The following is a 24,576-nucleotide window of genomic DNA, read 5'->3' as shown; positions in this document are numbered from 1 at the left end:
AAACAAGTAACCCTATAATATCCTATATCAAGACCAATGCTTTGGATCTCATTCACTAAAACTGCAGTCCATCTATTGAAAACAACTGCTACAGATGAAGGTTTATAATTTGATCACTCCAGTCAAATGATCAAAGACTTCAAAGACACGCCTAAAAACAATGGGTGACCGAGCACTCTGCTGTCTCGGCCCACGGCTCTTATTATGATAGCTAAATAGCGCACAATTTTAACACTTGCCCCCAATCCCCCCCTTCCCCAAAACATGTGTAAATATTGGACTATAAATTGTGCTTTCCTGTATTATACTTATGCAAAAATGTATTCTACTGAGCCATTTACTTTACTTTCGTATTCTTATCTTTTATTATTCCTTATTGTTGTTGCATTGTCCAGAAGGAACCTGCAAGTCAGCATTTTGTTGAACGGTGTATACCATGTGTATCCTGTACATACGACTAATCAAACTTGACACTTGTATTCATGGTCTAAAAAGGCTTCTATAGTTTGTAATTTCCACTTTAAAATGACTTGATTTGCCCTAACGTAAAATGTATCAACTTTTTCAAAAATTTCCATTAATTATAATCCACATAATAATTAACATTTCCTGTTGCTGCATTTCCTGTTGCTGCATTTTCCTGCTACAGAAAACTGGCTCAAATTAAGATCCTACATCTGTATTCTTCAAAGCACTTAGGCCAAACAAACACATCCTACACCATCTGCATCCTGAGTACCAGTGGGACTCCAGAGGGTCTGTAGTCTAATAAGGTCCCCTGACTTTATCCCTGCACGGTAATTGGGGAAGAAATGCTATAGTGAACCCTTTTTGCATGTGGGGTAATGAACGACAACAGAATAGTTAAAGTGGGAGTGGTGGCACTGGAAGAAGAGTTGCCCTGCTGCTACTGTGTCAATTTTGCTTGGTTAGCACTTTACAAAGTTTCTCCACTTACATGGTGACACAGAGAGATTTGAAAAGGACTGCATGGAAGTGATTTTTTCTTCACATTTCACCACCAACACAGTCCTTAATCTGAGCCAAAATCACAGTCAATCACTCACTTCCAAGCTGCATCCATTCATCTGCACTCTTTCCGTCTGTGTCTGAGGCAAAGCCAAGCTACTAAAATGTGAAAGTTGTTAGACAGAGAGCTTGACAACAGGGGGGCTGTGTTGAGTGAGAGACAGATAGAACTGTTCTATTTTCAGAAGGTAAGGCAAGGCAAGCTGCACAGAGCTAGATAGATTCTCTATGTGGGCATCAGATGGATCACGGCCACCCTGTACTGATACCAATTTAGCTGCTGCAGTCAGTGAAGCCCACTCTCTCTCTTCATTAGCCCTGTCTGGAGGAGAATAAGAGGTGTATGAGAGGACCATGCTGGCTAGGATGCGTACGCTTTGTCGTGATGTGCTCAACATAAAAAGCAACAACTGAATTTATCTATCTGGAGTGGCTGCGAGATGAACAATGTATGTTGAGGAGACAACATACTCACAGCTGAGACAGAATCAGTTACAGACTGTTGTTATTTTCATTGTGGTAGCTCAACATCTTTACATCCAATCCAAGTCTTATTTCTGGTCTTACTGATATACCAAATAAATGCACAGGGAGGGTTCATGAAGCTTAAGAAAACCACAGTATGCATTATTCATTTTTGACTTTGCGATGCTGACATTGAGTGCCTCAGGGTCTTTTCCTGTCTGTCACTGGGTTGTGGTGACTTCGTTAGTGGGAAGATGTTTTCCTTAGGCACTCATCTGACTCATCTACATCTACATGGACCTACTTGTTCCTTATGTGAGAGAAGGAGGAATTATATTCCTTCATTACAGAGTACACTACTCCTTAGGTGCTGGAGGGAGGACAGGACAAGCAAGGCCCGTGGGCTGCAGTGTGGACGGGCAGTGTGCCATGCCAATCAAAGCGCAGAGAATGCAATTTTTTGGTGTTATTAGACAGACTCCTTGAAGTTTTTGGTTTGTTGGAACAGATGGAATTTAACTAATTTGATCAAGCTCTACTTATTACTGAAATGACTACTGACCAGTTACTGTCCTGTAAAGTAGGTATCTTCACAGCAGATACAAATGCTTGCTATGCCTTTTCTCTAGCCTGTCATTATTACTAATGCACAAAACAGTGGTGGGCTATCAGAGACAGAGGCAGCCTGAAGTCCTCCAAACAAGCCTTTTTTATGTCTGTTCACAGCTGTCTAATCAGAGTGTTATAATGAAATGACCAGAATATTGCTGATGCAGTGGACACATTGACATTGTGCACCAAGATGTATGGTCAGTGTATTCCTGGCCATACATGCTCATACATGCTCATTGGATGCTAACAGGTCATTGGTATTTCAAGGGTTAAAATAACAGCAAAAGGTGTTTAAATAAAACAGCTTGTTTCCTGCTCAGGGATGATGTGATGCCGTCTCTCTGGTTACACTGCAAATTAATGTGGGTTGAGGTTGAGCCACCTCCACGGCTTTTCCCAGCCATTAGAGCACACACACACACACACACACACACACACACACACACACACACACACACACACACACACACACACACACACACACACACACACACACACACACACACACACACACACACACACACACACACACACACACACACACACACACACACACACACACACACACACACACACACACACACACAGAGAGAGAGTCAGTTTACCAAAGTCTTGATATACAGGGATGTTTTCTCTTTTTTTCTCCTGATGTTACCATTATATGAAGCCATCTGTTCTTAATTCATTCTAAACGACTCTCATGATACAGTACCATGTACAATCTGATAACACTGCATCGCTGCAGTCCCTGTCATGGATAGAAGAATACACAATTGCCACACCCCAAAATGATGATGTCTTCTATCTTAATCCTTAATGTCTCGGAGCACACAGGCAATCAGTGAGGTAATGGCCCTTGACCTTTAAGACACACATGGATTATCTGTCATGGCCCCTGCCCTGATAGAGTGAAGGTTTTTATGACTTCATGAATCAATGGTCCCATTCCTTTCCCCCCAGTGTGACAACTCTCCTCTATGCAGCACTGTGCCTGTTACCTGTATCCTGTGTTTGGCCCTCCAGAATGTTACTAGAACATTCCCAAATTAAGAAGGTAGGATGCTGCTCTGACAACAGGGAAACAAATTGAAAACGTCTGTTCTGAGAGAGCCAAGGAGCCTCACCAGTGCGTCACTAGGGGAAATGTCCACTGGCTCCCTCAGTGACATATAGATACTATTAGGAACCCACTCTGCTGTCGGAGAGCAACATGAACCCACCAGGACCAATGTAGCAATGTGCAGAGTGTGCTTTATATGGGAAAGGAATGAGCAACTTATTTTCTGAGAACCCCCCTACTTCAATGAGAGCTGAACTCAATAATGAGTGCAGAACAGTGTTTTAATAGCTCATATTTCCTTACAAGTTTTACATTCTAACTACTTAGAGCCACAGAGTACTAGAGTCACTAGCATTGCTCACCTCAGATGAGGTTGTACCTGTCCCCTTCCCGGGGGATGGCTGGCTCCTCGTTCTCCTGACAGACAGAGGGGAAGGTTCAGTGGCCTTTGTCACCTTGTCATCCTCTCCCTGCCAGGCCACTTATTATGATCCTCTAATGGCCTTTTAATAACCACGTATTAGCCTGGAGGTATTTGATGGTAGGGAGGCTATTTGATTGAATCAGAGAGTGAAAACAAGTGTTTTATAATGGGATATGTTACATGCAGCAGGCTAGCAGCCGCCGCCTCCCTCTAACACAGCCCTGTTGCCTGTCTGTGATCGGGGGGATGGTCTAATGATGGAATAAATTAGCAATGTGGTTTGGAAGATATATTTCAGTAATAATATATACCTATCTTTCATACTATCCAGGCCCCACTCAGTGTTGAACAGTATGATTGTCTTAGCAGATAGCAGTCCCTATCCAGTGCTGGCTAGGGCCAGCAGCACAGCAGCAACCAAACAATCAAATGTATAGTTACTTATGAATCTTTTATCATTTTACTTCAGGGGAGAATAAAACAAACAATCTATCATGTCAGTGGAGGTGGATTTTGCTACTAGAGCAATACACCCCCTGCATTATTGAAGACCTAACCCACTGAGACATGAGCCATGCTTTGTGATCTAATATCCTGCCACTATATTTCAAAATGAAGTGAAATGTCATTTTTGTATTTTTCTATCTGCTAGTCGTATCTGAGCGTGGCAGCTGCTTGTAATTCAGTGAGTTACTGTGCAGGCAAAATGCTTGGCCATACCTGCCTCAGGACCCAATTATCTTGTAATTTTCCTTCTAAAAAGCCCCCTGCTTAGGGCCATATTCCAGGAAAGGAATTGGAATCTTTCTCTCCAAAACACAGATAAGCTATTAATGCACCAAGAATTAAGGACATGAAAGAGAGAAAAAGGCGAACATGTGACTCTGAAATGTGAAATGTCAAAGACTCCCAGAGCAGTAGTGTTTGCTGATTTTCCTGTCAGACTGTGGAAATGAGGCCTGTATTTCTGGGAGTCAGTTTTCATGGTAGAGAAAACTCATCCCCTAAATGCCATGTCTGAGTAATGTTGGGTAGCTGTTACCTAAACCAGAGTGAGCTGAGATGATAGAATTGAATTCATGTAGAGATTCAAAATCTCCCAATGTTATGCATACTTCTTATTATGCAACAATATTTAGATGGATCATTTTGCATGTTACATTTTAGTCATTTAGCAGATGTTCTTTTCCAGAGCAATTAGTGCATTCATCTCCAGATATCTAGGTGAAACAACAACATCACAATCATAGTGAGTACATTTTCCCTCAATGAAGTACTTATCAGCAAAGTCCGTGTTAGAATACAAGTGCCATTTCTTTTTTAGGGGTTGAGTATAGCCTGAGGGTAAGGAAGGGCCCTTCCCCCTAGGCAAGCACCAGGGTCTTGAAGATGATTTGTGCTTCGACTGGAAGCCAGTGGAGTGTGCGGACGAGCTGGGTGACATGGGAGAACATGGCGGCGGACTGCGGTGTTCGGGGTAAGTTGCAGGGGTTTAAGCGGGGAGCCCAGCCAACAGAGAGTTGCAGTAGTCAAGACGGGGGATGACAAGTGCCTGAATTAGGTCCTTTTTGAGGAAAGGTTGTACTCTACGGATGTTGTAGAGTATGAACTTCCAGGAGCGAGTCACTGCTTTGACGGTTGCAGAGAACGACAGAGTCACGCCAAGGTTCTTTGCACTCTGGGAGGGGGACACCGTGGAGTTGTCAACTGTGATGGAGAGGTCTTGGAGCGAACCGGCCTTCCCGGGGAGGAAAAACATCTCTGTTTGTTCGAGGTTGAGCTTGGATCCTGCTGTACACAAGTTCACAAGGCCATTTAATTCTAAAAACAGTTATACTGTCATCTGGGCACAGAAAACAGTACCTTTTGTAGACGCTGCATGTTACGTTGCCATTTAGCTCCAGATGAAACTAGTCTAGCCAGTGGTTTTCAGCAAACAGAAGACGCTGGGCTTATCACAAAATGTGTCCCAGACAAGTTTTTGCACCTTAGTACCTTAGCTAAATCATATTATTCTTTAACCACCATCAAATAATTGTCTAATTTACACAGTTCTTCTAACACAGTGCTGCTCTGGTGGTGCTGTGAACTCAATATCCAGCAGTCTTTTAGGGAAAGCTTACATCGCTGTTCTGTTCTGGAGATGCTTTCTTCTCCGCTCCCAAAGTGAATAAGTATGTGACAGCATCGCAGAAGCAATTAGGGCTTTAGGGGATTAGCAAAGTACAAAAAAACCATGTAAAGCAAGCAACAATTGTACACACAGTTGTGCTATCAAGATAAAAACTAAAAGGTTGCTCAGTGAAAAATATAGATTTTATATATACATATATTTATAAATGTGCATTTGTTGGTAACTCCATTTCTGGTATGGCATCAGAACATGGGAATAACCATTTTAGCTTCTTCTCGTGTTTCAGTCTGACAGAGCCCTAACTCTTCTCTGTTCTGGGCCGTATTGATTCACATGATTATTGTGTGCTTAAAAGCTTTAGAGCTCTTTTTCCGCCTTCCCTCTGACCTTATGAAGACTAATATCCACTTTAAGTTAATGTAGGCTCAAATTCAGGGCTTTGTGCATTACAGAGTCTTAGAAAATGAGCCCTGTACCAGGTAGAGGTAAGCAGTTTTGAGCCATTGTGGGTTTACTGAATGTTATTTCACCTCTGATAGATTCTGTACTTAGTTCCCACTGTAATATCTTGGTCTTTATATCATGTAATAGGTCATCAGTCAAAATTAAATAATGCCTTCTATGTTCCACAGTCTTTACCTCCCTTCAGGAGAATGGCATTGCCTGCATTTTCCCTTTGTAAGGAATTTCGTTGCACTGTGGAATAAATGTGGTGAGGCATTTGAGATGAATATTCTGACCACAGCCTTATGAGTTATTGACAGACCAATAAGAGTGAGATTCTGTACACATTAGTCCTTGGTGGTTAGTTGAGGTCTGTGTAAAGACTCTCTCTGTTGAGGTTGACAGCTATTATCCAGACAGAGAGAGAAACAACGTGAGAGACAGAGAGAGAGGGAGACAGCTAGAGAAAGAGAAAGATAGAGAGAGAGAGCGAGAGAAAGAGAAAGAGAGAGAGAGAGAGAGAGAGAGAGAGAGAGAGAGAGAGAGAACATGATCGTGTGGTTTCTAACACTCACATAAATGCCAGATAGTTTAACTTTCTTTACTTGAAAATCTCCATTTACCTTTGTCTGCCTACATGACACTGAGGACAAGACTTAATATTAAAATATTCAAGCTGGTTATGTATATTCTATTTGCTGCAGGTGGTTGTTATACAACTGTAGTCAATCCACTCTGACCTTATACCTTGTCTTAGCAAGATGGATCAGGTATGGTGATATTGTTTTCTGGGACGATAGCTTAAAAAGGGATACATGATTGAGAACATTCAAATCACCAGGCCAGGTTGTATTTCTTCCTGCTTGCCTTTTCCACCATTGAGCTGTGGCTTTCTGACAATGAGAAACACAATAAGCTAAATCACGCAGAACGGTTCCAATTGGGTGAGCTGTCAGTGAATCCTGGCGGGTAATCAGCTATTCTGATGCAGGTCCATGAACCCAGGCCAATAGTCTGGCCCTCTGAGGGCTCTCCAGGAAGACGAGTTGGCTGTGGTGATTAACATTTGCGGTGGGTGACTCATCCATGCTTCGCCCTCATCAGACAGACAATTACAGAGACCCTCCGACACTCCAGGAACACCACAGTCCATCCTTACCTTACAGACCAATGTTATCCGGACCTGATGACTTGTTCTATATGATACAAGGAGATTATTCAAATGCTATATCTTAGAAAACTAATCTGCATGCCTCAGATCGTCATCAAAACAGACATGAAAGGAGAGCAGATGGTGATATGTTGCTGAAAGAGTTTTACATGATCAACACAATATTTCCACAACGTTATTCTGTGACACTAGTGAAACACAGCAATATTAATGTTGAACGCTAGGCCCACACTGGCTTACCGTCAGATGTAAAAAGCAGCCATCCACTGTCAGGCTTGACTCAACATTAAGCGTGTGACTATATTCTCTCGTTGTTTATCTGTGAACTCACATTCTTCCGCAAGCCCCTCTTCTCTATGGCTTTGAGGAGACAGCATGAGTAGCCTGCAGTCCCAGGCATCACTGGCTACGAGCACAACACAGAAACAGCATACAGTGTGAAAATCTACTGGAGCATTTAGCAAAAACACTGTTTTTTAGACCACGACCTATAGAGGTTTGAATGTGTCTGTATTAAAGTCGGTGCTGCACTGGAAGCTGAAACAGACTAACAGAGAGGCTCCATTAGAAGAGACAAATATTGACTGGTAGAATACAGTAGAACATGTTTGACTGTGGCAGGTTCACTGAGCCTCACGTTGCTCTACTTCCCTGAGATAAGGTAAAATAGCCACAGACTCTGTGATCTAGTGCAGGGTTTCCCAAACTCGGTCCTGGGCACACCAGGTTTTTAGCGAGGGCAAAAAACAAAGGGGGGTGGCAGGACCGAATCCCTGATCTAATGGACGGTGCAACTCTCCAGTCCAGAGCTTCATTCAGTGTGTCAACAGCACCGCAGGCCCACAGAGAGGCCTGCCAATCACATGCCTAACTGTCAGACGTCCCACTGTCAGACCAGAGAAGATTCAGTCCTTTCACCCAGGCAGGCCATGGATAAATGACGAGACCAGCTGTTCTGTTTACACGTCACACACTAAAGGACAGGGATTTCAAGTCAAAGATTTCAGAGCCTACCTGATCATTGATTTGATTGCATTTCAACTGATTTTAATATGATTGAAAGACAAATCCTCTTCAACTCTATCCCTATGAGGTTGTCATCACTGTTTTGCACACCCAATTGCTGGGGATATCTACTGTAAGATGGTATTTAAGACATGTTCCATTTACCCTACTCTGGAGTTCCAAGCTGTATTGCCGCCTGCGGTGGGTGAGGTGCGACCTAGGGGGGTTGTGGGGCATGCAGAAGTTGGGGCATCGTGGTGCCTGATTCCTCCCTACACCCCCAACCCCCTCTGACCAACCTCCCAGCGGTGAGCTCTGCATCACCATAAGTACATATGGAACCCCACGCATCGGCCCTAATGAGCACGATAAACATCTCCTGTATTATTTAATGTGCTCCTTTTGACTGCAGTTGACTTGTAGTACCAGTACAGACAGAGAGAGAATCCTCACTGAGAACATGTCCCCTAGCTAGCTGGAGAAAAGCCCTTCATTTCTTCACAGTGTTTTCACTATCGAGTGGTGAATAATCCCTTTAACGAAATACATACTGCAAATGATCCAATAAAAATGTTGTTTTAGCAAACCTCCAGGATTTTTGGGGGATATCTGCATAATTTCAATTTGGATGGGTAAAATAATTCTCAGAAAGTCCATTACAGACTAAAGAGAGGGAGCGTTAGTGTTGTGTGACAGTTTGAGATAGCTACAGTTTGTGTAGTTTGGCCTTTATAATACAACAGTATCAAAACTGAAATAGACCTGCTTTGGAGACCAAGCCTGGCCTCGATACACAAGCTTTAGCGCAATCGTATGAGTGACACCATACCAGCACTTCTGATATGCCTGCCTTGGCACCAGTGGACACGCTTGTAAAACCATTCATGCTTGATAAAGTAGCGGTATGCCTCATACCCAGCACTACAGTTGACAACCAGTGTGTCCATTTGGGTTGCGTTATCTAAAGTGCGTACAGGAACCGTGAAGAGGAGCCAGTGGACACCTATGATGGGGAGAATCTTATGAGATATACTGAGTACTGAGATATCCTCCACTATCCTCCCCTATCCCAGAGGCACTTAAGGGTGAGTGGAGAGTGATTCATGGTCAGTGCAGGCAGACAGGCCTCCATCTTCAGACCTGCTCCAGTGTAGAGCATGCCTGCCTGTCTCTGGCCTTCTCTTACTCACAGCTGGGGGTAACAAATAAATAACCCCTAACTGAGCAAAGTCCTTCCTGTGGTGAGATAATGGATGTGGGGCGGGGGGTAAGGTGAGGTGTGGGCTGCTCTATAACGTCTTCTGTTCATCTGTGAGTAGAAGCTGTCGCTGAGGCTGTATTGGATACATCACATAACAGAGAGCGTGATGGGTAATACAGTATGTTTGACACAAGCTGCTGTATAAAGATGTGTACTTTCTGGTCATTTCCTTACTTAATTATTTTTTAATTTTTAATTTAACCTTTATTCATCTAGGCAAGTCAGTTAAGAACAAATTATTATTTACAATGACAGCCTCATGGACTGCATACTGTAAGCAATCTCAGTTCTATTTAATTGTAAATCCAACTTTTGAGGACACTAGAAACAAAAACATCACAATTTACTGTCACATTAAGGGATAGAAATACCAGCCGATGAGAATAAATGTGTTCCACATGAATAAAATAAAGTAGAGGAATGAAGTCCCCATTGACTCAATATTTCTCTTCAGTTATTAATGTTGGACAGAGGGGTGGAGATGAGGGAAGGCAATGAGAGAGAGAGAGAGAGAGAGAGAGAGAGAGAGAGAGAGAGAGAGAGAGAGAGAGAGAGAGAGAGAGAGAGAGAGAGAGAGAGGGAGAGAGAGAGAGAGAGACAGTAAACAGTATGCTTGCCGATTCCATGATTCGAGCCATTCATTCTGCTGTGTAATATGTTGTAAAACATGTATTCTCATGTGCATTGAACTGTAATGACCTTTAGGGCTCAGAGGGCTGGTAAAACATAACAGCTGGTTAAAATATTAGTAGCATCACTTGACTGTGACTATTATATCAGTTGGAGTATACTTTACATTTAAATCTTCTCATCCTAGGGATACAGGCTTAAAGCAGCCTGAATAGTCCATCCACCAAGCAAAAGAGCGTTCACATTTAAAGCTACTTTTTGGGCGACCTGACCAAATTCATATAGAAATGTGAGTTATAGATCTCATTGAAAGCAAGTCTAAGAAGTGGTAGATCTGTTATATATGCGCCATTTCTATGCTTCCCATTCTTAAGTTTCGTTTTTGTGTCTTTTAATTTAGGTTTTGTACACCAACTTCAAACAGTTGAAAATACAATATTGTTGGTTATGGAAAATATATTTCACAGCAGTTTAGATGATACAATGATTCTCTACACTATAGTTGGTTGTTTTGCCACATAAACTGAAATTAGGTGAACTATTAACATTTTTGCAACCAGGAAATGGCGGAGTGGTTTCTGCATAGTCCACCTTTAAAAGAGCTGTATTTTAAAAAGTGCACACAGTAGGCTGTGTTGTGTTGGAACAATAACTTTAGGCAGGGTGCTGAATTGAGTCATCAACTAGGCCTCGGCAGGACTCATTTCAGTGTTAGTCCGTCACGATCAATATTTACACACTAACAATTGTTAAAAAAACATCTGTATTGGAGGTTTATAAGACCATGCAGAGCACGGCTATACACTCACACTTCAGGTACAAATGGGGTAACAACATCCAAATCAAACAGAGATGAAACACAGAACCAACACTTGATTCTCTTTAGGCAGAGAGAGAAAGCATCCCATGAGTCCCCGGACAACAATAGTTGTGTATACAGCAAGCCACTGCCACAGAGAAGAACCCAGAGTTAGAGCAGAGTCACAGAAGAATGAGGAGGAGACACATTTGTCCTGGGGACTGGAGATCTGACTTGTCTATTAATAGTCTATTAATAATTGCATTTTCCAGCACAGCAGAGATCCTTGTCACAGGCTGGTTTTCACACAGCTCCCGCCACTTGCATTAATTTGTCCTCCATGTCTTGCATTAAACATGCCAGACAGAGCAAGGCAAAACACACACAACGGGTAGGGGCCATTAAGCAGGACAGGTGTGTGTGTGTACGTGTGTACGTGTGTGTGCATTCATTACATATTGAGCTCTCTCAGAGGTCTTGCAGTAATAAGGTGTGCCACAGTTATTGCATTGTTTTGCTTCAACAATTCCTCTCTGAGAGAAAATTACATTGAACAATTAAACAATAAGCCAGAGGAGGTGTGGTATATGGCCAATATACCACGGCTAAGGGCTGTTCTTAGGCACAACGCAACGTGGAGTGCCTGGACACAGCCCTTAGCCGTGGTATATTGGCCATATATCACAAACCCCCAAGGTGCCTTATTGCTATTCTAAACTGGTTACCAATGTAATTAGAGCAGTAAAAATAAATGTTTTGTCAGACCAGTGGTATACCACGGCTGTCAGCCAATCATCATTCAGGGCTTGAACCACCCAGTTTATAAGATACAATACAGCGCTGCCAAGACTAGACAGGAAAAACATTCTCCACTTTCTATGTAGTCAGGCTTTCTGTAATGGGTAAATTCACAGTCAGTTTTGTCTAACTGCACATCCAGGTTAATATTATTGCAATTCGCTCTCAACAAAAGGAAGTCTCAGACATGGCCCTGAAGTCAATACATAGTCCTACTAATTACAGCTTCACAGCTTCACAGCAGTCTACAGAGACTGGGGTGAAAACTCTGCATGATGTTTTCATACCGTACCATCAGTGGGCTATACTGTGACTGGCCGTTGTTCTTTGCATTGGGATAATGCATTTCTTCCAGCTGACGTGTGACCAGGCCTAGGGGACTACGGCAGCAGAGCATATTGATAACCATCTGGTCCTCCCTCAGCACCATCTCACACTGACTACACCAGGCTTCCTGCCCAGAGGGCCATTTAAATGCAGAGCAGCTGGGCTAGAGTACACCGCCACCTCAACCTCAACACTGCCTCACACATCACATACCCAGCATCACACATACCTCAGCATCACACATACTCAGCATCACACACACATAGAATCAAAGAAACAGAGGAATTAGAGATATGAAGCATTGGGCATACAGATAATCAGTGATAGAGGGAGTCTGTGGTGTTGTACCACCATCAGAAACACAGAAATTCAGAGATCTTGTAAGGTCTCTTTGATTCAAAGAAATCCCTCATGTCTGTCTGATATCTTTAGCGTCTCAGACTGCCTCTGCTACTCTATCATAGCTTCGCTTTCGCACAGGTACATGTTCCTTTTCTTTTTTGTCAACGTACTTCTTCAGTGTCATTCATTACATTTTTTCATTCATTGCTGCTGCTCGAATGGACGTCTTCTCTTCTCTCACTTCCTTGGCTTCTCTCTCAAGAACTCAAGGGGGGCTAGACCCCTGCTTGTTTTACATTTGTATACACAGGGCATTAAGATGTCTGCTCTGTAACAATAAAAATGCATTTGAGTTCATAATATGCATGACACATTGCAAAAGTATGATGCATGTTATGCATAAAACTGACAAAAGGTAATCATCTTTGTATGGGGTATGATGGCAATTAGCTACTTTCCCTATGGCCATTGGCTCAACTTACCAGAGGGTAAACATTTTGACTATATTAGCCCACACAGCTACAAGGATACACTTACATTCTTGTTTAAGAACCTCATATTGCAGCTTTTAGAGATCCCAACTGATGTATAAAACACTCTTAAAGCTATCTACCTTGATTTAGATACAAGTATCTTGAAACCTACAACACAATAAATTCATTTTACTTGGTGAAAATACTTTTTTGGGAACTAACTTGCTTACCGCTTTTTCCATGTGGTTTCTTCCTTCACAGACTCCATTATAAATGTTGTGTATGGTTTCCTAGATACAAGGGATGGCTCAACTAATCCTTTGGCTCAACTTACTCCTCTCCCATATATACTGTACAGTGATTTCATAAAGTGTTCACACCCTTTGACTTTTTCCACATTTTGTTGTATTACAAAGTGGGATTAAAATTGATTTAATTGTAATTTATTTGTCAACAATCTACACAAAATACTTTGTAATTTCAAAGTGGAAGAACAATTCGATTTTTTGTAAAAAGATATATACAGTACCAGTCAAAAGTTTGGACACACCTACCCATTCAATGGTTTTTCTTTATTTATACTATTTTCAACATTGTAGAATAATAGTGAAGACATCAAAACTATAAAATAACACATACAGAATCATGTGATAACCAAAAAAGTGTTAAACAAATCTAAATATATTTAATATTTTAGATTCTCCAAATTAGCCACCCTTTGACTTGATGACAGCTTTGCACACTCTGGGCATTCTCTCAACCAGCTTCACCTGGAATGCTTTCCCAACAGTCTTGAAGGAATTCCCACAAATGCTGAGCACTTGTTGGCTGCTTTTCCTACACTCTGCAATCCAACTCATCCCAAACCATCTCAATTTTTTTGAGGTCGGGTGATTGTAGAGGCCAGGTCATCTGATGCAGTACTCCATCACTCTCCTTCTTGGTCAAACAGCCCTTACATAGCCTGGAGGTGTGTTGGGTCATTGTCCTGTTGAAAAACAAATGATTGTCCCACTAAGCACAAACCAGATGGGATGGCATATCACTGCAGAATGCTGTAGTAGCCATGCTGGTTAAGTGTGCCTTGAATTCAAAATAAATAACTGACAGTGTAACCAGCAAAGCACCCCTACACCATCACATCTCCTCCTCCATGCTTCACAGTGAGAAACACACATGCAGAGATCATCCGTTCACCTACTCTGCGTCTCACTAAGACACGGCGGTTGGAACCAAAAATATCAAATCTGGACTAATCAGACCAAAGGACAGATCTCCATGGTCTATTGTTCATTGCTCGTGTTTCTTGACCCAAGCAAGTCTCTTATTATTATTATTGGTGTCCATTAGTAGGGGTTTCTTTGCAGCAATTCGACAATTAAGGCCTGATTCATGCAGTCTCCTCTGAACAGTTGATGTTGAGATGTGTCTGTTACTTAAACTCTGTGAAGCATTTATTTGGGCTGCAATTTCTGAGGCTGGTAACTCTAATGAACTTATCCTCTACAGCAGAGGTAACTCTGGATCTTCCTTACCTGTGGCGGTCCTCATGAGAGCCAGTTTCATCATAGCGCTTGATGGTTTTTGCGACTGCACTTGAAGAAACTTTCAAAGTTCTTGACATTTTCCGGATTGACTGACCTTCATGTCTTAAAGTAATGATGGACTGTCGTTTCTCTTTGCTTATTTGAGCTGTTCTTGCCATAATATGGACTTGGTCTTTTACCAAATAGGGCTATTGTCACGACTTCCGCCGGTCCCTCTCCTTGTTCGGGCGGCGTTCGGCGGTCGACGTCACCGGCCTTCTAGCCATCGCCGATCAACTTTTCATTTTCCATTTGTTTTGTCTTTGTTTTACACACCTGGTTTCAATTCCCGAATTATATGTTCATTATTTAACCCTCTGTTTTTTTGTGCGTGATTGTTTTATGTATGTTCGGTCCGTTATTGTGGGCTCGGTATTACGACATGTTATTGGAATATTTGAGTAAATTTACTTGTGTTACTCATCTCTGCTGTCCTGCGCCTGACTCCTCTGCACCAGCTACACCCAGACCACTACAGGTATTTTCTGTATACCAACCCTACTTTGTCACGACACAGCTTAAACGCATTGAGAAGAAAAGAAATTACACAAATTAACGTTTAACAAGTCACAAATGTTAATTGAAATGCATTCCCGGCGACTACGTCATGAAGCTGGTTGAGAAAATGCCAATAGTTTGCAAAGCTGTCATCAAGGCAAAGGTTGGCTACTTTGAAGAATATCAAATATAAAACATATTTTGATTTGTTTAACACTTTTTTGGTTTCTACGTGATTCCATGTGTTATTTCATCATTTTGATGTCTTCACTATTATTCTACAATGTATAACATAGTAAAAATAAAGAAAAACCCTGGAATGGGTAGGTGTGTCCAAACTTTTGACTGGTACTGTATATATGAAAAATAAAACATAAATATATCTTGATTTGAAAAGTATTCAACCCCATGAGTCAATGTCTAATCACCTTTGGCAGTGATTACAGCTGTGAGTCTTTCTGGGTAAGTCTCTAAGAACACTTGCCCATTATTCTTTTCAGAATTCTTCAAGCTCTGTCAAATTGGTTGTTGATCATTGCTAGACAACCATTTTAAGGTCTTGCCATATATTTTCAAGCAGATTTAAGTCAAAACTGTAACTCAGCCTTGGTAAGCAACTCCAGCGTAGATTTGGCCTTGTGTTTTAGGTTATTGTTCTGCTGAAAAGTGAATTCTTATCCCAGTGTCTGGTAGAAAGCAGACTGAACCAGGTTTTCCTCTAGGAGTTTGCCTGTGCTTATCGCCATTCCATTTATTTTTTATCCTGAAAAACTCCACAGTCCTTAACAATTACAAGCATACCCATAACAACATGCAGCCACCACTATGCTTAAACACATGTTTTATTATGTACAGGCTTCCTCCTTTTCACTCCATCAATTAGGTTAGTATTGTGGAGTAACTACAATGTTTTTGATCCATCCTCAGTTTTCTCCTATAACAGACATTAAACTCTGTAACTGTTTTAAAATCATCATTGGCCACATAATCACCATGCTCAAAGGGATATTCAAGTTCACGCAACTTATTATGTGACTTGTTAAGCAAACGTTTACTCCTGAACTGTTCGACACTATGGCCTATTTATTGCCTTACCTCCCTTATCATACCTCCTTTGCACACACTGTATATATACTTTTTCTATTGTATTATTGACTGTATGTTTGTTTATTCCATGTGTAACTCTGTGTTGTTGTATGTGTTGAACTGCTTTGCTTTATCTTGGCCAGGTCGCAGTTGTAAATGAGAACTTGTTCTCAACTAGCCTACCTGGTTAAATAAAGGGGAAATAAAAAAATATAAATAAAAAATAACAAAGGGGTTGAATACTTATCGACTCATGATATTTCAGCTTTTCAATTTTTGTTAATATGTACAAAATTTGAAAAACCTAATTCCACTTTGACATTATTGGGTATTGTGTGTAGACCACTGACAAAAAAACTAATTTGAATCCATTTTAAATTCAGGCAGTAAGACAACAAAATGTGGAAAAAGTCAAAAGGTGTGAATACTTTTTGAAGGCACTGTAAGTAATATCCCTGTAAATCTGCTAATCCACAATAATCATTTGACTACTGTTGTTGGTGATAAAAATATGAATATTCCTGCAAAACCCCCTGTTCAACCAAAGCAGCAGGACTTGTGTAGCATAAGTTAGTTACCTGTTAGAACATAATGCTTCAAGTCGTAGAATTGATAGAGGAATTACGTTTTAAAACGCTTACAGTGTCCCCTGTAACATATAATCAATGGCACAGCCCAGGTGGTTTTCCACAACATGACAGCCCCTTATAAAACATGTAAGATCTTGGAAAAACAACTTTCAATAAAACATTCAAAAGCATTTCCATGTAAACTCACAAAGTCCATTTCTATAGCATCAGTAGGCAATAGGACACCTGTTATCAGAGCAGAATGCCTGCAGCTCAAGGGAGCTGAATAGTTCGCATGACAAATACATTCATACAAACGTGATTACTGAGGCCCTCATCGGGAAGCATTGGCAGCCTTCAGGCCAGGCAGCAATTTAGTGTCTGAATCAGAATACATCAGCCAGGAACAATCAGAGGCTGGAAAAGCCATCTGCAATCTATGGAGGGTGAATATTTATGAGAGTGAAGTGTGTCAGACAGCTACAGATGTAGGATCGTAATATGAGCTAGTTTGATCTTGCTGGAAAATAAGCCTGCAGCAACAGGAAATGTGAATTGTGTAGATTATAAATAATGGCAATTTTTGTAGGGTTTGATACATTTTTATTAAGGGAAAATCAGGTCTGAAAATTCAAAGTGGAAATTACAAACTTCAGAAGTCTTTTTAGACCTCAAATACACTACAAGGTATGTCCTGCATTGTAGGAAAGTTCTCCTGCAATATGGTGATCAAATTAAGATCCTACATCTGTAGATGTCGTACTCTAGGAGCTAAAGATGTCTCCATTTGCTTCAATCTTCATTTGATTGTGTCGTGTCTGACATATAGAGCCACTGTCCAACATCTCTGTGCGGCGTGTGACCACATTAAACCACATTAAACCTGCTAATGTTCTGACTGCTCATTCAGGTGGATAGGAGAAGTGGAGGCTTGAGGGCTAAGTGGTCATTCTAGGAACTGTATTTCAACACTGAACAAGGCACAGGATCATGTCAACTCTTCATTATCATTATCATCATGCTCGATCTTCAATCAGCGAAACATGTTTTCTTAAACCATGTCATCATCCATCCTCTACTGACTCCATTTCTTTTATCAAATCATTTGTTTATCTCTCCCCACTATTAAATAGTCATTAGCAAAAATGACAAAAAATAACAGAATGGAATTGGATCTGTCAACTCTTTGCTTTAGTTTTTCCATCATCAGCACATTGGGACAGGTTTTTGAATGGGCCTGCCTGTGCCGAGTGGCTCCAGAGAGAGCAGACAAGCCCAACCCTGGAGGAACAGCCACTTCCTCTGAGTCCCACACTACATCATTACCCATGGTGCAGCTCATCCTCTCCTCTTCTCTTCTCTCCTCTCCAATCAAATGACAGGCATTGAGACTCAAGTGCCTTACGGATTGTACCCTTGACACATAAAGGACTTTTTCTCCCCTAAACCCAAACTGATGGAGAGCTTATTAAAACTTCAGAGGGCTGCAGAGTGCAGACAGTCTGCCGGGCTGCCAGAGGAAGTTTATTGTGGCCAGTGTGGGTCCATCAGTGACTGTCTCTAAACCCACAGAGTTCTAAACCCACAGAGAGAGGGTTTAGAACATGTTCCATTACCTGCCATTGGATGTGGCTCTTCCTGTCATATTCATATGGTTCAGACATTGATATGGAACTGTTCTAGACGTTGGGAGAGAGGTGTCAGGAACCACTGTGAGATTCATTACAGTACCAATCTGCATCCGAAACAGGCAAATGATATCGCTCCATGTCTTTCAATGGATACCTACATTGGGTGCTTACTGTATCTTCTTGTAAATTATAAAATTGTCCTATACCATGTTATATGGGCTGTCAGAGAATCACATACCTTTCTATAAACTATCATGTTGGGAGAGTCCTCCTCAGGATCTGTTATCCCCACACCCTGTTGTCCCAGGTCTCTGGATGCCTCCGCCATGTCTGCTGTGTCCTAGGCTCAGGAGGCTGCATGGGTATAGAGAGACAGGAAGCAGAGGGGAGTTAGAGGAGAGGACCAACATCACTGTCAAAAACTATTCATCATATATATTCATTTATTCAGGTTGTCCAAATAGACCATTTTTGATAGTTCCTCACAGCAATGCATTCATTTGGTTCAGATATATTTGAAGAGTTTCATTCCAAAACGCTGTATATCTATTTTCAGAAATGTTGGTAAATTAGCTTTTGTTTTACAGAGAAACAAGTAGTACTGCTAGGTTTTACACAGTCAAATGTAACAAATAACTACATTTTTTATAAAGAAATACTAAAATCATACATATTATATATATTATATATATTTGTTTTTATATAATTCAATACAGTCATATGAGATCTGTATGTAAAACATTTACATTTGACATTTTTGTCATTTAGCAGATGCTCTCATCCGGAGCAACATACAGTAAGTGCATTCATCTTAAGATAGCTAGGTGAGACAACCACATATCACAGTGAAATATACAGGATACCAACATTTCATTTCAGCTAGAAACACATTATAATTAAAATAAAGGTCTACGAATAAAAAAAATCTGAGAACAGTAATATTTTACACACACATGAAGGTACCAATAAGCAATCATAATGATGAAGAAAAAAACAAATGTGAAGAAAATATAAATAACAATTTGCTCTTCTCTCAGGTGACAACACCTCTCAAAATACAGCCTGATAACAAAGCCTTGGCAGTAATGCAGCACAGTGAAGTGAATATGAACTAGCTAACTAAGCCAAGAAAAATGTCAAGCCTGTAAGTCAAAGTGGCAGAATTCCCTTGCAACAATCATGTATAATCAGGCATTGCACAGCCTTCCACTGATTAGCTATAGATACTCAATGGTGTTCAGGACATTCATGAGTCAGAAACTGTAAATAGGAATGAATGTAGGTACTGTAGATAGTGTGGTAGATAGTGTGTTGTGCATATCAGCACTGACTTTGCTGATAACTTCTTTATTGAGGAAAAATGTACTTATTACGACTGTGATATGTAGTTGTCTAACCTAGCTGTCTTAAGATGAACGCACTAAAATGACTAAAATGTAAATGTAAAATGTAGGTGATGTGCAATAAGCAAGTTGCTGAATACACTAGGCCACTATAGTTAAAACCTTGACCATTTGCACGGCTAAGACACCATTAGCCACACAGTGTGCTTCACCTTAGATCAGGCTTGCCAGTCCTGTGTACTCTCATGATATAAGGATTAAAACTCTACCGTAAGCGATTATACATGACCTCCATTCAATATCCATCACACTACAGCTCTCTCTCTCTCTCCCTCCCTCTCTACAGGATGATTCATTCTGTTTAACTAAGGATTTTCATAACTTCACAAGGCCACAATAGTATCCAGCTCCAGTTGAGTTATAGTGTGAATCAGATTGGTATAAGCATTTGGAATCATCCATCAGGCAGCGAAAAAGAGAGGATTACATCATTTGACACATTCATAATTTTGGAGTAGCCCTACATAGAACAGACAGAGAGGATAAAGCTTCCAGGAACCGTTTTATATTAAAATAAAAGCCTTATCATACGCCTGACTGGGCTTTTCATGTTAATAACTATTTGTGTTCCACTACCGGAAAGTCTGATCGGTTATTGTGGTTTATCTGAAGGGAGGATATACTGTGAGTAAGACACACTACATTCTGAAACAGCAGGGCGCGTGCTTTACAAAATGACATGAAATGAAATGTTCATACATAGTATGAATCAGTGAAACAACATTTTGTCAGAGAGCAGCCACTGGTGAGTGACTTTCAGTACAATTACATAATTGTGTCTTGAAGTGTGGCCACTTGGTGCATTGTAATCCACAACAAACAGACTATAATGGTGAGAGGATCGGATTGAGATTGAATACCTTCAATAGGCGACTAGCTGCACAGCACTAGACACGCAAGCTTGTGTTGAGTATTTCATAGTAATGATTTCAACTGTTGAGCACACAAAGATCATTATGCTATGGAGCAGGAGGCAGTGATCATGCACATGATGGTACTATCAAGCCCCTTCTGATCCAGTGTTATTGCCACCATGATGATGGATCGAGTAGCTGTCTGCAGCCCGCATTGATTAGCACAATGTCTAAGTAACCAGGAGTTCATCAACTAAGTTTACATCATATCATTTGATCAATTTCTCCTACTATTTGACATTCTGTATGAATTATATGACACCTACAAGACAAGTCCTGTGGCAATAGCTCCTTTGCTATGGACAGCTAAAACCTGTAATTCATGGAAACAACTTCAATTTCCAAAGCATGCAAATCTAACTTCACAGAACACCAGTCTGTCTGTGTTAGAGTTAACAGGATGGAACACAGGCACTGACATACAGACACTGACATCTCCATGCTCACAGACAGAGACACAGCCCCAGAACCACAACAGGCAGATCAGCACACCGCTGGACAATATATCAAATAACTCCTGCATTCCCTCAAAAACAAACCCATTAACAAACCATTGACACTCACCATCTAATCCTATAGCCTCAACAGGAGACTCTGAGCTGTGGGGAAGAGTTGATGTACAACAGGCACAAAACAGACATGCAGCTGATCATGCAAAGCCAATCCCCCTCACCCACACCAGCCTGCCAATACAATGCTCCTGACATCTCCTAACTAATAAAGCATTCATTCATTACCTTAGCAACAAAATAATGCCTTGTCCACTGCTCCCTGTTTTGCTGTCCTTATCAACAAGCAGCAGACAGGTTCATGATATAATTGGCAGGGGGGGAAAGAAAAAAAGAAAAAAAGAGGGGATGAAAGCAGTGGAGCCGCGAGAGGTAGAGAGAGCGAGCAGCTGGTTGGTCACTGCAGTATTCCTCTATTCCTCCTCTTCTCCAGTCCTCTGCCTGCCATGGGAGGGAGCACGGAGTGGAGCGGAGCAGTGAGTCAGAGAGATCCTCGCCTCGAAAGTGCGCTCCTTTCTCCTCTCTCTCTATCTGTCTGCGTGTGTCTGTGTGTGTGAGGGAGAGGGAGAGAGAATTAGAGAGGCAGATCGAGTTGGGAAAGGGGGAGGGACAGAGGAAGAGAAGATGAAGTGAAAAAGAGAGGGAGGAGAGAAAGACAGAGAAAAGAGAAAGCCTGAGTGAGAGAATGGTTGAGAGAGAAGAGATGAGATGGAGTGAGAGCAAGAGAGCTTTGAATGCTGGGGAGCAGAGAGAGCTGTACACACTGCAGCAGCGCCCACTGATGCTGAAAATAAGAATCATTCCATTAAGAGGACGCTGAAATTGTAATAAAGGCCAAGTTACACTTTGACTGTACAGAGTGAATGTGAAATAAGCTCTTAGAGGAATAGAGATGGAGAGATAATGGCGAGAATTAAATGTATAGGTTGTTAATCCACATTTTCATTTGAAAGCCCATATTCTATACAAGACCGCACATAAATGAATGTACAAGTCAAAGGCTACCGGTTTTTAAACGGTCTGATCTAAGACTTCAGCCACTTAATGAACTGACATGTATACTGCACTGTAGTTATTCTCTAATTTTAATCAACATGCTATCAAAACATATTTCAATTGAAAATGTGCTTGTCCAGGATGGCAAAAGATTGCCCTCCGTCGCACCCCCATCCCCCTCTCTCTCTCTCTCTCTCTCTCTCTCTCTCACTCTCTTCTCCTCTGTCCAGGACCATCCAAGCTTAAATAGCGAACCAAAACGGTCAAAGCTTTTTTTTAATCCTATAAATTAGATCCAAAAGTCCCCCAAGGAATATTCTCACAGAAATGCATTGCATGGCCAATTTGTGAATGCATGCAAATGCATGCACACACGCACACAAACACAAATACTTTTCACAGAAGCAGTTAACGGGTTACATATATGAATACAAACAGTACTTGTATTGCAGCTTTTATCCACACTTCGTGTGTGTGTGTGTGTGTGTGTGTGTGTGTGTGTGTGTGTGTGTGTGTGTGTGGTGTGTGTGTGTGTGTGTGTGTGTGTGTGTGTGTGTGTGTGTGTGTGTGTGTGTGTGTGTGTGTGTGTGTGTGTGTGTGTGGGTGTGTGCCCAACCCCATCTCTTTCAGCACACTGGACAGCGTGTTCTAGGCTGGGTTTGGTGGTCTACTCTAATTCTGCCTGTCGTTCCTCTCTAATTATAACGACACAAGGCGAGACCCAGATGCAGACACAGGAGGCAGATGATTTGAGCTCTGGTATTTATTATAATCCAAGGGATAGACAAAAGGCAGGTCAGGGACAGGCAAGAGTTCATAGCCAGGGCAGAGTCCAAAACGGTACAGGGCAGCAGGCAGGCTCGAGGTCAGGGGCAGGCAGAGTGGTCAGGCAGGCGGGCTCAGTCAGGACAGGCAAGGGTCAAAACCAGGAGGACGAGAAAAAGAGAGACTGGGGAAAACCAGGAGCTGAGCGAAAACCGCTGGTTGACTTGGCATTTCTATCGCCCCTTAGCACTCACGTCTGTAGCCATGAAATGTTTTGAAAGGCTGGTCATGGCTCACATCAACACCATCATCCCAGACACCCTGGACCCACACCAATTCGCATATCGCCCCAACAGATCCACAGATGAAACAATCTCTATTGCAGTCCAAGCTGCCCTTTCCCACCTGGACAAGAGGAACACCAATGTGAGAATGCTTGCTGTTCAATGACTACAGCTCAGCGTTCAACACCATAGTGCCCTCATCACTCAGCTAAGGACTCTGGTACTGAACACCTCCCTCTCCAATTAGATCCTGGACTTCCTGCTGGGCCGCCCCCAGGTGGTGAGGGTAGGCAACAACACAGCCGCCACGCTGACCCTCAACACGGGGGCCCCTCAGGGGTGCTTAGTCCCCTCCTGTACTTCCTGTTCACCCAGGACTGCGTGGCCAAGCACGACTCCAACACCATCATTAAGTTTGATGACGACACAATGGTGGTAGGCCTGATCACCAACGACGATAAGACAGCTTATAGGGAGGAGGTCAGAGACCTGGCAGTGTGGTACCAGGACAACAACATCTCCCTCAACGTCTGTAAGACAAAGGAGCTGATCGAGCACACCCCCATTCACATCGATGGGGCTGTAGTGGAACAGGTTGAAAGCTTCATGGTCCACAAACACCAACACAGTCGTGAAGAGGGCACGAGAAGGTCTCGTCAGTCTCAGGAGGGTAACAATATTTGGCAGATCCTCAAAAAGTCCTACAGCTGCGTCATTGAGAGCATCTTGACTGGCTGCATCACCGTTTGGTATGGTAACTGCTAGGCATCAGACCGCAAGGCACCACAGCAGCGCGTACGGCCCAGTACATCACTGAGGCCGAGCTCCCTGCCATCCAGGACTTCTATACCAGGCAGTGTCAAAGGAAAGCCCTAAAAATTGTCAAAGCCTTCAGCCACCCAAGTCATAGACTGTTCTCTCTCTACTGCACGGCAAGCGGTACCGATGCACCAAGTCTGGAACCAACAGGACCCTGAACAGCTTCTACCCCCAAGCCATAAGGTGGCTAAATAGTTACTTAAATAGTTAACCAAATAGCTACCAGGACTATCTGAATTGACCCTCATTGCACTCACTTTATTGACTCATCACACACAGTGCTGCTACTGTTTATTATCTGTCACTTATTCCGAGTTTAATGTACATATCTACCTCAATTACCCCTGCACATCAACTCGGTACTGGTAGCCTGTGTATATAGCCAAGTTATTGTTACGCATTGTTGTATTTATTATTAATATTATATATATATATATATATATATATATTATATATATATATATATATATATATTAAGGGGTGGATCAGCTTAATATTGCGGAAAGATTGTTGCTTCCATCAATGTAATTGTCTGCATCATT

The 24,576-nt window shown here is 41.9% G+C and overlaps 1 protein-coding gene across 1 annotated transcript in view; it reads right to left on the bottom strand.

Moving 5' to 3' along the window:
* The window catches only part of LOC106611071 (regulator of G-protein signaling 6-like), a 54,589-nt gene extending 32,742 nt beyond the window's left edge, over window positions 1–21,847 (bottom strand). The window contains exons 1-2 of the mRNA XM_014210932.3: window positions 21,399–21,847; window positions 18,583–18,698 (exon numbers count right to left, since the gene is read on the bottom strand). Of these exons, the coding sequence (XP_014066407.1) occupies window positions 18,583–18,672 (90 nt within the window). The 5' untranslated portion in view covers window positions 18,673–18,698; window positions 21,399–21,847. The remainder of the gene's footprint in view (window positions 1–18,582; window positions 18,699–21,398) is intronic.
* Window positions 21,848–24,576: the final 2,729 nt, after the last annotated feature.

This window comes from Salmo salar, chromosome 09 (genome assembly GCF_965601325.2).
Source record: "Salmo salar chromosome 09, fSalSal1, whole genome shotgun sequence".
In the NCBI taxonomy this organism is placed as follows: Eukaryota; Metazoa; Chordata; class Actinopteri; order Salmoniformes; family Salmonidae; genus Salmo; species Salmo salar.
The sequence above is the reverse complement of the archived record's forward strand: the minus strand, read 5'-3'. Positions and strand labels throughout refer to the sequence as shown.